The sequence below is a fragment of the Polyodon spathula genome, chromosome 18 (genome assembly GCF_017654505.1).
Source record: "Polyodon spathula isolate WHYD16114869_AA chromosome 18, ASM1765450v1, whole genome shotgun sequence".
NCBI lineage: Eukaryota > Metazoa > Chordata > Actinopteri > Acipenseriformes > Polyodontidae > Polyodon > Polyodon spathula.
Window position 1 is genome coordinate 29623380 of NC_054551.1, and position 19457 is coordinate 29642836.

Genomic DNA, 19457 nt, shown 5'->3' on the forward strand with positions numbered 1-19457 from the left:
TTTTTTTGCTGCGTCCTGGACTGGAAAGCCTTACTCTCATACATGTCGATCCAAACATGTGTTTATTGTAAATGAACTGTACTTCATATGACATACTTCATGTGTGATTAATTTCCTAAATGACATCACTGACATACACTCCGCAATCCAGCTGCATTGATGGGTATAATGTTTTCAACTTCTGAACATAAATAAAACATAATCCAAGTTATCTTCAAAAGCAATTAAAGGCATTCATCTTTCACAGCCTTAAACTTTTTTGACAGCCACCCGAGAGTGGTTTCCTCCTCTTCTCTTGTATGTGTTAACATGCCAAGTTTTCCATTGTTATTACCTTTGACAGACATTGAAGTACACATTGCAAACCTGACAGTAAAAAACAACTAGTGGCATGTATTTGTGTTTCTCCAGCATCAATCTGGACATATCGTCACCATACAATTGCAGTAGAGATGCCATTACTTTGAACATGCATGCTTGTTCACTAGATGTCAGTGCCTGCATATCAAAGAAAATATTGCAAAGTGTTCTGATGATGTACACGCAAACAAAGACAGGCTTGTTCTGAACAGTATTACCCGGGGTATGTGGAAATTTATCCAGACGAAGATTGCTTCACATTTGTTAACTGCTGGTTAATTGTTCAGTAAGCTGTATTTCTGCTTTTCCTTGGTAGCGTTCCTATTGATTTTTTATTATTTATTTATTTATTTGCCCATATTATCCAGAAGGGAAGAGTTGAGTTTTACAGGTGTTGTCTGAAGAGGTGTGTCTTGAGGAGACGCCTGAAGGTGGTCAGGGACTGGGCAGTCCTGACATCCATAGGAAGGTCGTTCCACCACTGCGGGGCGAGGGTGGAGAAGGAGTGGGCTGTGGAGGCAGAGGAGCTTAGAGGAGGTACGGCCAGTCTTCTAGTGCAGGCGGAGCGGAGAGGTCGGGTGGGGGTGTAGGGAGAGATGAGGGTCTGGAGGTAAGTGGATGCAGTCTGGTCAAGGCATTGGTAGATGAGTACAAGAGTCTTGAACTGGATGCGACCGATGATCGGGAGTGAGGTGAGTGGAGCAGTGAACTAGCATGGGAGAAGCGAGGCAGAGAGAACACCAGACGAGCAGTGGAGTTCTGGATGAGCTGGAGTGGATGGATGGTGGATGCAGGGAGGCCGGCTAGGAGGGAGTTGCAGTAGTCTAGGTGGGAGAGTACCGGTGCCTGGACGAGAAGTTGCATGGAGTAGTTGGTGAGGAAGGGTCGGATTCTTTGTATGTTGCTCAGAAAGAAACTGCAGGTGTGTGCTAGACTGGAGATGTGCTGGGAGTAGGAGAGGCAGGGGTCCAGGGTTACTCTGAGGTTCTTGGCTGAGGAGGAGGGAGGGTGTGTGTTGGATTCCAGATGAATGTAGATAGAGATTCAGAGGAGATGGAGGGACAGAGGGACTCGAGGGAGGAGGTGAAGTAGGAGAAAAGGGCAGAGGTAGCAGACCCTACAGAGAGCTGGGAGAAGGAGTTGATAGGAGGGAGGTGAGCAGAGCAGAAACTAGATTGGAGAGGGTCGAACAGAGAGTTGTTAGGCAGGAAAACAGAGAGCTGGCGGTGTACTGCCTGCTCGAGGGTTTTGGAGAGGAAGGGTAAACGGGTTTAGGTATATGGATTCTCATTTACTTCAGGTATATGAATATTTTGAAAGACACTGTTGTAAAACCAGTTGAAATGAAATGATGGCATTTGTAATAAAAGTACATGGACATGACAGTTTTACTACACTACCCCACACCACTAGTATCTAGTATAGTTCCCCTGCCAAAATAATTGATTATGTTAAGATTAAAGTTACAGAAAAAAAACTATGTAAGACACTTTTAATGCTGCCATACATCATAATTAATATGTGTTAATAGGCTTTCAGAATTATGAATTGCATTATACAGTAACGGTATCATTATGAAATGCTTTTTAGCAGCCTACATCGTAGAATTGTTTAGGAAATGTCAATGGCCAAGGCTTTGGGCCACAAGCCAATGAACTGAGCCCTTCTCACTCTGATACTGTACATACACCTGGCAGGGATACCTCTCTGAAGAAGGTAATTGGCCACTCTATATGTAACTGTGATGTCAGAAGTAAATGCACAGTTGGGATGATACCCTCCTTCATAGATACGTAAAACTGCAGGAGCTCAAAAGGGCTCTTCCCATCAAAAAGCTGTCCGGGAAATCTAAAACTGACCTGGCTTTGCAGCTTGAGAGACACTAGAGGGGTTTGCTTTGCTGAACATGTCTGGGGTCATCTACCTAGAACGCAACAGAATCATATTATCTGGGACTTCTGAGAAAGAACCTTGCTCTGTTTTCTTTGTTTCATATTAACCCGACTTTTTATTTCTACTGCAATACATGTTAAGAAATATCCCAGATAAAAAAAATCCCATTTTTCATTCAGTTTAAAATCTGGTAAGCAAACCACTGATTGTCTGTCAGCTTTCGACAAACCTGCCTTGTCAACTTCCTGAGGACAGATGGTTATATCTGCCTACAGAGCTCCCTATTAGTTCACCCCTGAACAGCACCATAGCTACATAATCCAAGTATGCTGATTTCTGCTTGAGAGAATCAAGATTATGCAATAGGAATTTGAAAAGAAGATTAGAAGACAATATTTTTAAATGGCAGATGCCTCAGCGCCTCTGCACCACTGCCCAATGTACTTGATTAGGATATTTCATAATACTTTATTATTTACAGAGGCTGTTCTTGCAACAATTTCTGGAATTTAAATTACAAGTGAAAGACTCAAGCTGTGTTATTAGTATTGTGCAGTACTGTAAATGTTATTATAAAAACAATTTCAGAGATCGTGGAAGCCTGTATAAATTAATTTGAAAAAAACTAAAACTCAGCATCCTTTACAAACCTGTAAGCAATTGGGTCAGTTCTGTTAAATGTTATTCTAGACAATGCAATGTGGAATGGCCTAGAGGTTAAGAGATGGCGTGTTTAACTAAATTGTGTTTAACACTGGCCTTGTTAACCACAATAGACAAAGAAGGCACTGGCTTGACACTGTGTTAATTCTCATACAGTACTGCCATTTTCTGTCAGGTCTTCATAACACAGCTTGCGGTTTTCTCATGCAATTATACTGATTAGTGCTTTGAGAGATAATGGATCTGTGTTGATGAATGACATTACCACACCGCATCAACAGCAATCATCCACTTGGATGTATATTGTTCAAATTCTAACTTGTTATCAAACCTTCATGGAAATGCAGGGTGTCGAAATTCTTTCACAGTTTAGCATATGTAACAATACAACTCGAATTGTTTTTATTGTTTTCTTTATTAACTTTACCATGCTACTGGAGTTTGAGTTAGTTTGTGACTTCTTGCCAGTGTAAATTAAAATATATATATTTTAGTGGTAGATTCTGAAAAACATGTGTGGAGAAAGTATCGTGGTAAAATCCAGGTAAAGTGTGCCTAGATGAGCACGGTAAAGCTAAAAGATCACTTTCAAGTGAAGGACTTGGTGTAGGCATGAAATATACAATGTTATCTAATGTATTCTTTTTGTAGTTGAGAATCCCTCGCTTAGCCTAGTTGGAAAGGCAGAAAGCATTTTTCGGCATTGCTGGCCTTGAAAGACTGGCAGCGTGTTTTAGCGACCTTTATACGAATACACCTTGTTATCAGTGTTGCTGTCTCCTGTTATAACAACGCAAATCTCAAATCCCCCAGCTACATGAACCTACACAATGAGGAAACCAGTAACCCGGGGTCGATCCATTGTGTTTATGATGGATGACATAGCCACAAATGTATTCAAAGCATCTCATGCTGCCCTCGGTCCAAAGCAGAATACAAATCAATGACTCAGTAAAACGGATTTCTGCGCTTTACACATTTTGAATATGTTGATGAGCTTGCCGTTATGTAGCTATTGTAGATTTGTTTTCAACTGCCTGATGTTTCTTTTACTTCTTTATCTTAGACAAATTAGCATGATACAGTACAACTCAAAACAGTATTACCAACCATCAGTTAAGTTATCATCGGTCTTTACAAAGGAACCGCAAAAACAAATGGTCTTCAAATTTGTCCATATTGTCTAGGATTATAACGGGGTGCCTTTTACAGAAATTAGAGTGGACATTCCCAGGCACAAATTCATGAGAATATTAGAATTCAAGTCATGGTTAACTTTATTTTGAGTCCTGAGTTGTGATATTTACCATACTGTTCTCTAATCCTGCTATACTACTAACCTTAATTTAATCATACACGTATAAATAAATGTCAACGCATCACTCTTGTGTGACCGAGGCCCAATCGGAAATGTACAAGCTTGCTTAATTAACGTGCATTGCAGTAAACTCTGATAAGGGAACAGAATCCATGTGCAATGGCCTTCAAACTCGAGATGAATGTTTATTCCATCTTTATAATGAGGCAGTCTTAATTGGGACCCGGCAATGCCATAACTTCGGTCCTTTATAAAAGATCAAAGACATTAATATACTTTACAAGTACTTTAATGCTATTATGCAAAAGAGAGAATGACTAACCCAACACACTGACAATGAACAAAAAGGCAAAACAAATTATTCCAATTACCAGCAAAAAGTTATGAAAATTCTGTATTCTGAATATTCTGCCCTCAGTCTAGAATAAAAATAATCACCTTTTATACACTTTTTAGGGAATGCTTTGCGGCAGCAGTTTTTCTTCGCTGTTTAGCCTCAGATGAATATGTAATTATGAGCATTCCTGTATACATTCGTAAAAATGAGGCCTCTCAAATATTACAATGAGATGCAGTAAAGCTGCCAGCAACTGTGACACTTACAATTGCATCAATTTGTTATGAACTTTTCAAAGCACGTTTTAAACGGTCATAGTTGTTGCAGCCATTTCCAAGTCCACTTTTTGTCATGTGTTGCCAGTTGTGCCCAATACATATTTGAGGCGAAAACCCAAGTACCTATTTTTCACTAAGGGTGTACTTACAAGCCTTGAAAACAAATTTCTGTGACATTTCTGGTTTTCCAAACTTACTGGGAGCAACAGTAGACTACACACATGTGCCGCTAACCCCTCCAGCTCTTTCTGAGCATCTGTACAGGAATAGGAACCACACCTAGTCTTTTAATGTGCAGGTGGTTTGTAATTGTGCACAATTTAGCACTGCACCCCTGACTAACAAATAGAAACTGACAGTGTAGATTTGGCTTATAGGCTACTCATGTTAATACGAATTAGTGGTATAATGCAACGTTTGTTGCTAGTCCCTTGAAATTCGTATTAATGAGAATTGACTGTCCTCCTGTAAGTATCATAACTTTTCAATGTGGCGCCATTACTTATTTTGTGCTAATTGTCTAAGCTACTAAGTAGGCCAAGTTAAAAATAGCAATAATAAAAAGTGAACCAATGTGTACAATGCAGCAGCATGATTTATTTAGTGTTACTGGTAGCCTACAGGTTAGAGTAAGTGTGCTAGTTATGAATTTGATTTTACTACTATACTGTATACTGTATAGGCCTACTGGACAAAATGTGTACTATATAATTACGGTATGTTATTTTTAAACTTCAGAGTAGTATTGTTTTTAAGTAGAACAGATGCACAAGACAGCCCTGCTCTCACATTTCTGACTTTTGACAGCCTGACAATACACCCACAGTTGCAGTCACAGCTTATACTGGCTCTACAAAACAGCTTTGGCGAATTTGATTTTGCCTTGTGAAGAAGTTTAGTGCTTTAATGTCTAATGAGTTTAAATTTGAATTTAATCATTAATTTCATTAGCAAAACAGTCCCTAACAACCTTGTTTAATTTATTTGAAGATGCTGTATTCATTCAGGTCATTCAACATCTGAAGGCAGAATCATGAAAGAAACATTATTCCAGTTGAAGTTTTTAATAACCAGTGGCACCCTATGTTATCCGTTTATTTAGTGGAAAAGTGTTGTTACATTTAAAGTCTACAGTTTTACTTTGATTTTATTTCAAGTACAGCTTTTTTTGAGGTGGTGACAAGTGCTTAGATTCACTTGTAGGTTTTGAGAAGATCACTGGGAACAAAGGTGGCCTGCTGATCTTCAGACCTGGTCAGTGAGTGAGTGGCATCCAAGCTGAGTAGTTCAAAATAATAATCATTGAATTTAAAACATACACCACTGCTGAATGCATGTACTGTTTGGAAGCTGGAGCCTCCAATAGAAATATTTTCCAATCTGCCAACACTTCATAGCACCAATACTCAGACTGCCACTGGCCAATGGTCATGTTGCTAACGGTAACCGCCATCCATCTTTCTGAGCCCATTTTAATGTTCTCTTATTTCTGCTTCCCTTTATGTTACCTTATTTTGAACTGGCCTAACATCTAATAAAGACACTGACTCTGCCTCTGTTTTTTCTATGTTGGCTTGTTTTGGCACTTATTGGTTAATCATTGCTTGCACAAGACTTGTATTGCCACCTTTGGCTTGAGAACCACTGCCCCGACACAATGCTTTAAAGCACCATTCATGGAATCCCTCCACCTTCTGCTACTCTGTTTAATTCAGGCACTGGTTGGGCTATATAATTACAGTATTTAAATTGTTCATTTCAAATAGTTTATTCAGGTGAACCTCTTGTGATTAAAACAACCTCCTGTTATCAAGAATGCCCTGGGAATTGTCTGTTGTGTTTGTGAGGCAATCTATAAATTATATTAACCTTTTTTTTAAACCTCCAAAGATTATACTCTCAAATAATTAACATGAATCCGTACAGGTGCTGTGAGACAGACTCATTTAAATAGACTGAACTCCAAATGTTAACCCTCTAGGTGATTACAATTGGTTTCTGTTAATGACTTCCTTCTGGATACTATAATTTCAAGGATGTTTTGAAGCATATACAGTACTGCATTTTTCTGCTATTAATTACTCCTTGTAAATCATAGTTTTGCATGGTAATTTATTTACACATATTTTCAACCATAAAATCGAAATACATGAACGGAGTTATGCATCAGAAGAAAATATATTTGCATCCCTTAAACTTCTCCTTCCTGCACCTACGTTATTTCTTGGTTTCATCAGAATACATTGTGGGGAACATTGCTCTATTACAAAACCAGAAACCACTTTAGGAAAAGTCTTTGGTATTCTTTAAAGGAATTATAGAAGAATATGACTGCATGCTTATGGTATTGTCATTAGAATTCTAAACCATATGAGCTCCAAGTAGGACATCCTTCATAGTCTGACAGTGGGAAGCAATTTCAATGAATGAATTGGAAAATTGCCATTCCAGCTTTATACTTTGTGCACACGTTTCACCTACTGGTTACTCCACAGGGAATCAGTGCCATTCAGTCGGAATTATGCCTTAATAGGATTTTTGTTTAATTTTCAACATATATATTCTGAAAGAGTGGAAAAACAGTCGAGGTGAAAACAAACTGATTGTAAGAAATAACCTGAGCAATGAGAGACATAAATAGAAAGGTTACAATTCATAGAGCTTTTGTTTTGTTGATTTTTTGCATTTTTTCAAAAGCAGAAACACCTCACCCCTTTATTTTCCACACTATTACCCACTGATACCCAGTTTTGTGCAATAATGGCAATTTGTTTGACAGTAGTTGCTGTGATTTTTCTGATGCGAGTTTAATGTGGCAAACTTTTATATGGCCCTTTATATCCAATTAGCTTTGTTTTAGGCAGATTTTAGCTGCTATTCAATGTTTTTTTTGGTTTGTTTGGTGTTTATTCCCTGTGCTTTATTGCAGAATAATATACATGAGTATATATTATAAGATGCTCAATGTTTATTGTAATTTAGATACTAATTCTCTCATTGCTCAACAATATCCTGATGATATTCAGTCACATCAAATATGAAAGAGTCTCAATGACAGAGAGGCTTCTAACATTGTGGATGGTTGTCTCTTGTGGGAATGCAGTTCTAATTTTGCTGAGAGCATATTAAACAAAGTCTGTAATCCACTCTATCATAGATGATAACTTTGCAGTTCTTTGTGTCTTGTGGAAGAAGTGCTCATTTCTCATGGGAGTAAATGTGGATATGAAATTAGGCAGGATCAGCAGAGGAGATATTTGGTAAATATTTCTGAATCCTAGTTAATTAAAATTAGATTTTTTTTTTTCGTTGAGCAGCAGACCATGGCGGTAGAAATGGGTTTGCCAGAAAGGTTGTATGATTGTAATGTTTTTGCAATGCAAATGCAATTTCCTTTCATCTGTTGTTCAACAGATTTATGAAAATAATTTTTATGGGCCATTGCCACAAGTTTATAATGCAGGTTGGTTTAAATTATTTTGTGTTGTAGTGTAGTAGGTTGTGTTAGATTATACACAATGGCAAAAAATGTCTTGAAGCAAAAAAAAACCTCCTTTCTGATTAAATTATATATTTGGCAGACCTAAAGCATCTTCCATCATATCAACATTTCCTGCTGGAGTATCTGCCATTAGCTTTAACATTTTACAATACAGCAGAGACAGTGAACCCTGTTTTGAGCGCGTAGATAAAGGCAATAGTTCTAAGAATAAAGTCATTGTATTAATGATTTCTGGGGAAAGTATTCATTGAGTGCTGGCAGTGCAGAGACATGGTTGATGGAGTGGTGGAGTGTTATGATGAGGAAACTGATGGAGTAGAACATTCTGTAGATATGCCATTTAAAGATGAAGACAATGGGTTAGAGTAGGTCACTGTATTGTGTCATAGCTCAGTCAACACATAAAGAGTGGATGCAAACATACATACACACACACGCTCACACTTACACAGACATGCTTTCCTAACCCCATTCAAACCTGGGCATCGCAGAATACATTCATGGCAAAACATATGTATGGTAAATCATACCCTTTTTCCCTATTTCAGCTAGCACACTGACACATCACACAGCCTCCTATAACACAACTGGGCGCTCTACTGTAAGGGAACTGGGACCCCATGGTGGCGATCAGCTGGTTATATAAATGCTGGCAGCACTTGGTCACTGGTCTTCCTGTTACAGGTGGTAACATCCCATTCACATTGTGTGGCGGCTGCTGGCATTGAGTCACGGATCTCTAAGCTCCAGCAGCTGGCTAGTCTCATTTTGTTCTGCTGAAATCTTATTGTAAGAGTTGTGTTGTATATTGTATTTTTAAATACAAAAAACAGCCATTTATACACATTTATATTAAATTTCAAGGAAAAACATTGAGTGAAATAGCTTGCATCACTCGATTTTCAAGGAGCATAATCAACAAGTACAGAGAAGCATCATTTGTAATTGACAAGCACAGGACTGGGAGACCCAAAAAAATGTCTAACAAGGATGAGCAATACTTGAAGATAATATCCTTAAGGAATAGAAAGAAGACAAACATTTAATTGACAACAGCGCTGGCAGAAGCCGCTGGTGTCGTTATCCATCAAATCAACAGTACAAAGGTCTCTCTTGAAATCAGGACTTAAAGGATATGTTGCAGTAAGAATACCCCTGTTAAGAAAGGGGAACAAGACTAAAAGGCTAAAAAATGCACAAGAACACAGAAAGTGGACTATGGAACAATGGTCAAAGGTGCTTTGGACTGTTGACAACTACACCTGTGCCTTCTATCAGTTCTGTTGTCAATTCAACGTTTGTCTTCTTTCTATTCCTTAAGGATATTATCTTCAAGTATTGCCTAAGCCTAACATGTCTAAGACTTTTGCACAGCAGTGGTATGCTAGCACAGACAACAATAATGGTGTGCAGAAGCCTATTCTTCAACCAGGCATATGGTTGATGTCTAAGACAGATGCTCTGAAATTGAAGTGCATCTTCTCATTTAAGATGATTCATAGATGGTCCCGCATCTGTTTCTGAGTCAGTGATGTTTCAATATAAACTTATTTAAAAAGGAGTTTAGATTTAATGGTCTGTGTTGCAGCTGATTTACTGCACAAAACACGATTTATGATCAGTTGATAATTCTTCTATTCCTTGAAATGCAATTCCTTGAAATTATGCTACGTTATACTAGTTTGCGAGTTTAAACCCCAGATTAATAATCAGTGAAATTCTAAATTACACTGCATTTGCAATGATTAGACTGGTATGAAAGACGAGCAGAGATATGTTTCCTGTTCAACTGGTGGATTGTCATTTAATGTCTCCCTGGGGCTGCTCAAAATGAACCTAAACAAGACACATCATTAACAGTGATTTGTGTCCTTATAAAGTTGCCCTTAATGTCTTTAATGTCTGATGAGGAATATACTGTACTGTAGTACAAAATGAGCACATGACTGTACAGCTACATGGCCAAAAGTTTTACATCACCCTATAGAATGAATTAATTCTGCTTTGTAAAGTCGAAGGAAACCTGCTTAGAAATGCTACCTTAACATGTTGAATTACACACCACTTTGTAGTTTTCTATATACTTAACAAAAAGCTGACAGAAATTGACAAAAATGACTACAAAAGATTTAGAAGTGAGTAGTTTTTCGAGATTTACGAGTATACTGTAAATACAGTATAATCGTAAATCTCGAAAAACTACTCACTTCTAAATCTTTTGTAGTCATTTTTATATTACTTTAGTATAAATACATGTTAATTTGGATTCATATGTTGTTTTTTTCTGACTTTATGTGAACGAAAAGACACACATTTGCCCGTTTTCCCATTGGAAATAGTGATATTTTGAAATATCACTGTCCTGGTCACAAAAGCAAAGTGTGTGGGGAATAATAGTCGTTTTCTATACTTTTGAGGCATAAGCAATTAGGAAATAACACTTACTACCCAGGAACAAAAATTGTGTTACATAGCGTAATCATTGATACAATGTATGATAATATTACCGACTGCTGCAACAGGAATTATCTTCTCACAAGAACCCAGAGACACTGATATCTCTCAGACTGTGATAATAGCATTAGATATCAAGAGTCTTCATTACATTGAAAGTAATTACGTTACGATTTTCAACATGATTAATGTGGCAGAGCTGCACTCATTTTGCACGTTCCACCAGAGCTTCTTTGCATCAGAGAAGCATTTACCTATAAAGTAATGTGTTCAAATTGATAACCAGTATCTCTCTGCAGCTTAGTCCTTGTGTTGACCTGTTAGTAAGCTGTACATAGGAACATGCTTTCTGACATTACTACTAATATAAAATTGAGAATGCCCTGTTAATTTGCTGTAACTATACAGTATATATTATAATAAATGACAAATATTAGATTTTTTTAAATTACCCTATGAATTCTGTTGAAGGGATAGACAGTTTGAGCATGTGATGCCTATATGCTATAAACTATTATAGGCAAATAGTGTAGCAATGGAAAGTAGTCTAATGCATTTGAAATCTCAATTTTGGGTCAATAAAAATGTTGGTGGTTAAATTATTTAAGTGCCACATTTCAGCTGTAAACTGACTCATTTAAATTGTCCAGAAAAGGAAGATACTTTGGTTTTGATACCGGCGCTCACTTATCTGAAGACAGTGCTGAAAGGTTAAAGAATCCCTTTACAACACTAGTATCTGAGTGGGGTCACATTCAGCGTCATTGCTTCCAGCATGTATTGTCATTTGCCCTTTGTGAATCTCAGTTTCATTAATGAGCTGTTCTGATCCGCTTCCACGGTTGTATCCTGTCTTTCAGAGAAAATCTGTCATCGTCATGAGTTTGATCGTGGCCGTGTCTGTGTTTGTTGCTGCTGTCCACTACACTGAGAAGCCCTACGTTTTACTTCAACCTTATTTTGGACAGTCCTTCAGCAACCGATGGGTCTTTTCCCGCTTGCAGCACAGGTTTAAGTCTCACAGTGGATATGTCAGAGTGCCAAAGCAGGAGGTAAGTCTCTAAAGGAGGTAACTCCTGTGAACAGTAAAATGCAATTGCATCCTTACTGGACTTTGCTAAAACATGGGGGTTTCCTTCTTCACAGGAAAATCGACATGATTAGAAAGCACTTTGTTAATACCTCATTTTTGCATTGAATTCTCAGCTTGGGGCAAGTCTCCTGGATAGTGCGTTGCCTGGTGAGGTTTTATCATGTTATACAGGGCTATTCAGTAAAATGTTATTGCACATCCTTTCATCTCTTTTAGGCGGTTATTGATGCAGCCCACATTGACCTCTCAATTCTCCAACAGCTTACGTCTTCACCTTAATATTTGTCCTACTTCAGTACCCTGTTCCCTGGAGCTCCTGCCTGCATCCTCTGGTTCATCCACTGTCACTTCTCTGCCCTGCATGTCATTCTTAATTCCATTGCTGTCACTTTGCCTCTTCAGTGATGTGTGTTATCTTTGCATTCTGGGGCAAGTATTCATTCATTTTGTTTGTGTGATCAGTCATGTCTTTGTTTTCAGCTATATCTAATACAACATTTTGTATTATATATATTTTTCTTCAATTACATATTTTTTACACAGGAAAGCATTTCAAGTTGTTTTGTAGACTTTACGAGACTCCATTACTTCTAAAGGTAGGCTCTGTCAAACAACTAGGTCTTACGTCGACTGTATCAATAATGGACACAGGCACAAGTGTAATTGGGTTACAGCGTGTCTGCCTCTTATGTTCAGTATGCAAGGTAAATAATCCAGAAACAGCATCCTGACCTTTAACACTGTTTAGCACATTTCTTGCATTATCATTTGTTTCCATTCCAAATGTATTCATATATTATGGAGGCTTAAATAAGTCCTCCCTTGAGTGACAACCTGTATTTTTGACTGCTGCTGAATATTAAACAGCAGTGAGGGCAAGTCAAGGGAGACAAAAATGACTCATTGGCTTAAAATCCTGTTTTAGCTTAAAGTGACCTTGCCCAGAGAAATCACCATGGGGATGTTGTTATGTTATAGAGCAAGAGTAATAGAAACCAAACTGAGCTAATGAGATTGAGCCACAACTGTGATAAGTGCAATTGGCCATGCCAGAGGTACATTAACAGTTGTTGATGGACGAAGATTGAATCATACCGTGGGTAGGTAATAATTTCCACCCAGGGCGAATGATGAAGAAAAGAACTAACAGATACACTTATTTTATAATATTTACTTTCACAACCTGAGGGACTGTATTCAGGTTCTTGAGGGATCTTGAAGATTCTGAAAAGCCATTTTCAGACATTAGTTGATCTGCTATTAATCCACTGTTTTATTTATTTAACTAATGCAATACCCTGTGTATTGTGGGTTTGAATCTAGCTACATACTGTAAGTGGTGGCTGACAAAATCAAGATGAAACAGCTCACACAGAAGCACATATATCCCCATTTATACACACGTTATAAATACTTTATTAAAATTCTGCAGTATTCAAATGACTCATGTGTTACCAAGTCTGTGAATAGGGCCCATACTTTATTGGTCTTTATATTTTCTTCAGCACCACATCCATTAAACCGCAGCCCTCCTCAAATATTTGTATTGTCCGTCATGTCCATTATAGTTTCAACATGATAGAAGCCTTAACTGACACACATTGTACTAGTTTTACAGTCCCTGATTAGCAATCATCTTAGACTTAACCTACCTAATGTTCTTTGAAACCAGATAATAAGAATTAAGAGCTCATACAAAGACTGCTATGGAGTGGTTAGGTTGAAATACATGGTGCATCTGAATAGAAAGAAAGACTTATTGGCTGTCTTGGTGAGGAATGGCCCACACACTGGTTTGTACCAGTACTATGTTTTATATACAGTATGCTTTCCAAGATTCAGATTTGAAATGTATGGTTCATAGCTGTGGGAATGCCTCTCGGGACCCATTTCTATATTTGCTGGTACTTTTGCTTCACTGATTTCTGCATTAATCTGAATAAACCATCATCTGGGGAAATACTGAAGCTCTCATGCTATTCAATTGAAGGTGAGTTATGAGCTGTGCAACGCAATGCATTTTTCAAATTAATCCTATGGAATTCAGGTTAAAAGAATTGCTAGTAACTGTTAGGGAAAACAAAAGATAATCTTGAAATAAGTTGTGACAAATTGGCTTGGCTGAAACTTGAAGAGAAATGATTGGGTTATACCCGAGAGAAATGCACAGAGATCTTGTCCTAAGCTTATCCCTATGGATTGCCTGATTGAAGGCATTAGTATATCTTTGGGGATTTCTGTGATAGGGACTGTCATTCAATGCTATTGAACTGTGACGGTAACTCAAGAACTTGCATCGTTTTTATCCTAATTAGTGACTCGATATAATGAATGAGGAAAAAGATGCACACACATACATAAGATGTACAGTATATCATGGCACAATTTGCATTCCCACAAGCAGCCAGTATGAATACTCACAAAAATAATGTGACCACAAACCTCGTTTCTTATAAGCAACAGAACGGAGTATGAAAAAACAAGGTTATATTTTAGATATGCATTAACATATTTTCAACATGATTAAAAAAAGCTGAGTGCAGGCCTGAGTAACACTTTTTACTAGGATAGTCTCAGTCTTTAGCCCCATAAACCTCCAAGCATTTAGCATAGTCGTTTGTCCACCAAGCAACAACAATGAAACACAATCTCCGTAAAGTGACATCAAGTTATCTACAGATTTCTTAAGGAATTCTAGTTGTTGTAGACGGTTTCTAACAGGGTCTTGGAAGTTATTGAATGCTTGGTTTTTGATTTCCAATGCCCTGATGCTCTGCAGAGGGACAAAAGAGCTCCGGAAATGTGCTTGGATAATAAATCACTTTCCCTTGAATCTGTAGAGACGTTAATCTAAATTAGGTTAAAAGCCCTGCTTGTGATTTCATGCTGAGCTGCTGTTAAACTATATGATTTGTTTGTAACATGCATTTATTTATGTGGCATGTTCATTTTAAAACATCTCATTTGTAGTGTGTTGAACTAAATAGTAATAGTAGTACTAATGTATTAGTAATAATAACAATAATCCATAGCATTCAAATTTTAAGGTATGACTAGCCAAGTAATTACATTGTCACTTGACGCTTTCTTTTTGGTTGTGATACCATCAGATCGCTAGGGTTTTTGAAGCAGGTTGGTTTAAAGTGTATTGCAGTTTTCATTAAGGTTGAAAAAATGTTTAGTTAACAGGCATGTTGGGGAATGTAGGGTTAAATAATTCAGAAAAATACATTATCAAAGAGGATTTAATACATTTACCTTTCAGAGACGTTCATTTTCAAACAAGTACAGAGTATCTGAGTACAGAAAAAAATTAAGCAAATTTCACATGTCGTATGAACTCTTCAGTTGTCGTGTTTTTTTGGGTTTTTTTTATTTAGAGGAGAGATGTTGCAGTCTATTTTGAAAACTGGAAGTAATCATCTTATTGTTGCTAGCTTCACGGGAACTTTAAGCAAGCAAGCAAACAATGTTTACTGGTAGCCCCTGCTTGGAAGTTAACATTTTACAAAAGCTAAACAAAGACTATTAAAAAAAAAAAACAGCAATACAACGACATTACTAAATACATTTTTTTTCTTGAAGTCTATCTCTCAACAGAATGATAAACTATTAGAGCTTTAAAAATAACACCTGCATAACCATTCTTTAATGACAAAACTGAGGAAGATTCTTCAGTCAAGCTTACTAAGTTTGAATCTGTCCAGTAAAGTACAGTGCAAGCAAAAAAAAGGGACAGGGTCAGACCTAAAGGTTGCTTTCAATGCCTTTCTGTGTGAGACACCCTGCAAACATACAAACTTCAAAGAACATAAAGGCAAAGAAAAGAAGAGCACAGCGGTGTCATGATGAAGTGTCAAGCTGACATCGAACATGTAACCGTGCCCAGACCAAAGTGACTCGAAATCAATATGCATTGAGAGTTGTGCTGAAGACAAAATAGGCTCATGAGTGGCATCACCTCCGCTGCCTTGAAGTTTCTTTGTAAGTGCTGCTCCAAGGTGAGAGTCGAGAGCAGCTGATTTAGGTGCTAGGTAGTGTTCCAAGCAACAAAATTCATTCTTTTAAAATGTTTTGTACGGCATGTGACTGCTTATTCCATAAACGAAATATGCAAATTGAGGTAGTAGTTTGTTTTCTTTTTTTTTTTACATCAAATTCACGTGAATAGTGGCTGCAAACCTATAAGAATGAACTCTTGTACAACCCTGAAGGTTTTAACTGGGCGTCATCCCAATTTAAATTAATAATTCAAATGGATTATCACAATAACATAACAGCTACTGTATTCCAATGAAATTGTATCTGCATGTCTATATACAGTTTTATATTTTACACTATACATTGGATTCAACAAGCTGAATTTTTTTTTGACACCCCCAGGTTTTGAAGTTATGCATTTCATTATGTCTGACAGCCTACAAAGCAGAACGAAATTATTATTATTTTTTTTTTTCTGACATTCACCCATAAAAAATCTTTGGCAGCTAACAGCAGTGAACCCATCAAAGGTGTGAGAGCATTTTTATATTCATAGTGAGTAGAAGGCTTTTGGATCAATAAAACACGAGCACTATGTTAGGCTCTTACATATATCTGCAGCTCATTGTAACACTAGAACTGCCACGGCAGTCATTTTGACAGTTTGAGGTTTTCAAATTTAAATTTAAACATGTTACTTTCATTTTAAATTAAAAATGGATTTTGTTTTTACAGTTTTGTATCTACATATACCTGTTTACACCTGTTTACACACTAGTTTCTTTTGAAATGTTTATTTTATTATAGTTTTTCATTTTTTGAAGTAGTGCTTTTTATGTGGTAAGTTAGAAAATTTAAATTGTTCATTTGTCTTTCATTTTAACATTGACGTTGTTTAAAATGTATCTGTCATAATTTAGGCATGAGTATAGCCGCGGTGGTTCTAGTGTTAAATGGATTGCTTCTCTTCTCTTCTTCATGGTTTAAGCTTTACAGGTGTGCCTTTTTGGATTTTCAGTTTGGGTATTACGTTACCACACTTGTTTTTAGTCTTGCCGGCCAGGTGTTTAGCCCACCCTAATGTTCAATCAGGGACTCAGCATCTTGCTGTCTTGGTGTTCAGTCAAAACCTGATTGATATTCTACCACTATTTTGCTTCAAACCGTTTTTTTTTTTTGTGTAGGGTAATCTTTTAATTGCCTTCCTCCTGTCTATAGTGATAATTCTTGCAATCAATCATCAGAAGGGCTTGGGACACTACCTTGAGTCGCCCTGGGATTTTACCTTGATCCAATCAGCATTTTGTCACCCTTCTGTAGGTATTGGAATAGGTCAATATGTCATCTGAGGACGCCACAGGCCCTGCATCGTGCACTATCATGTTTTCTATCAGTCTCACACATTGTGGTTTCAATAAACTGTTTTCAAAGACTTCCTGATAGGAGATTGCTGCCATGGTCAAATTGAATGATTCTTTGATGCTTTACTATGTTATTTCAAACTAAGCACTGGATCAGCAAATACAAACCTTAACTTTACAGTAGTCCACTGTTCAATATGAGATAGCTTACTGTCTGTTTGGAGGGGATGAATATATATATTGATAATCTATGTTGGCTGGAAACCATTCTGCTGTTTACTTTGGTTGAGTTTGCGGACAGATGCTTTCCTTTTTCAAGCTTTCAAGTAAGACTGGTCTTATACCTATTAGATAGAACCATCTACCAAATGCTGATTCAGATCTCTCTGTGCTATACAGAATTCTCACATATGGGTTTATGATAAGCTCAGCCGTGGCTGTGACTGCGTAAGTGGCCTTCTGCAGACCTAGCTGGGGAGTAATCTATAGTTCATGTTGCTGTTGTGGTTGTGTTATTAATCTTTACAGCATCAGGCTTGTTAAGTTCTGTCAAGCTCTTTCTCTTATTTACTGTAGTGTACAAACAGTTTCTGACATGCACCAGAGCAGTGGTTCCCAACCCTGGTCCTGGGGACCCCCTGTCTTCTGGTTTTTATTCCAACTGTGCTCTTAGTTACTTAACTAGACCCTTAATTGAACTAAGATTAAGAATTTGCTTAATTAGACCTTTTGACTTGTTTTCAGCTCCTAAAAAAGTTGCAGATTTTAAGTTACTTATAAAACGTTATAGTTTTTTTTTTTTTTTACACTTATACTCGAATATACTTTTGCATGGTTTACTATGGGCTTTATTATTCTTTTACCATGCCTGTATGTACTTTCGTCATGATTTTACCATGCTTTAATATACTTTTCAATGCTTTTTACCCTGTTGTGACCTATCATATACACTGCTAATTTATATATATATATATATTATTATTTTTTTTTAATTTTTTTTTTATTTTATTTTATTTATTTATTTATTTTTACAGCATTATTGAAGGCATCTGTAAGCTGTTAAATAAAATGTCAGCTGTAGCCAGAGGCTCAGTTACAGACTGTCTATCAGTGGGCAAGGTAATTAACTAGCTACTGTTGCTGCTGTTCTTGTGTGAAATGCACATTACCTATTTGGAACCTTCAGTGAGATAAGCCCACTGTTTGCAAAAATCTGAGTATGTTTTGCAATTTGTACAAAAATGTTTTCTTTATCTCTTGAGCCTTTTTTTTTAATATCCACGCAACAACAATTAAAACCAAATCACCACTAGAGAAAATATGTTTCTTTTCTTGGCATATTGGAGTAAATGAATCGTTAGCTCAAGTCAATCAGGAATGCTATTGTAGCTGGTGCATATTTTATAGACTAAGGAATAAAAAGCCAGTTCTCTTTGGGCTTTATTAAACATGTTCCTTCTTTTAAAAAAAAAAAAAGCAACTGGAATGAGGAAAAAATGACACACTGAACATATTAAAGGGAGTCTTCTCAACGGAGAACTCTGAATGGTTTGTTATTATTTTGAATTACACAAATACAAGGCAGAGCTGTCATTCATTTAGACTTTGCTGCAGTCAATAGATTTATACTGAACCTTTAATAAAAAAAAAATCCTTCACCACAATGTGTGTCCTCTATTCAAAACATGAACTGCAGGTGGATTTGATTGCAGCTATTATGCTTGGTTAGTTTGGAGTATTTAAGTATATAAAATGTTAGGAAGTTTATGTTTTTGTTGCATATTAATTAAGCTGCTGGAAACATGAAAACATAATAGCCAAACATAATATACTGTACTGTGAAATCAATGTATACCAGTAAAGCTTTCTGAAAGAAAATAATTCTGTTTCATGCATTGAATAGACAAGCTGCACCAATAGAATACGAATAACTTCCACAGAATGCTCAAATGTTTGTTCTTCATTTTCAGACACAGGCTGTGAGCCTGAAAGTTAATTTCGGTAGAAGTCAGGAAAATTGAGTGAATGTCTCATAAACCCATGATTAAAGGATTTCAATACTGCGGCTGTGATGCGTTAGAACTTGAAGAATGTTTGCATCAGGGGATTTATAAGAGCTGGTGTATATGCCAACAGTCCAGTAGAGACTGAATGTCTGGACTTGGGGGGCTATTTAAATCTATCACCTAAAACTCGAAATTCTTGGTTTATAAAGTT

General features: G+C 37.0%; 1 protein-coding gene across 1 annotated transcript in view; it reads left to right on the forward strand.

The window, feature by feature from the left end:
• LOC121330564 (alpha-N-acetylgalactosaminide alpha-2,6-sialyltransferase 3-like) overlaps positions 1-19457 on the forward strand; it is a 56852-nt gene that overhangs the window by 11499 nt on the left and 25896 nt on the right. Inside the window, exon 2 of the mRNA XM_041277172.1 lies at positions 11666-11857. Coding sequence (XP_041133106.1) covers positions 11666-11857 — 192 coding nt within the window. The remainder of the gene's footprint in view (positions 1-11665; positions 11858-19457) is intronic.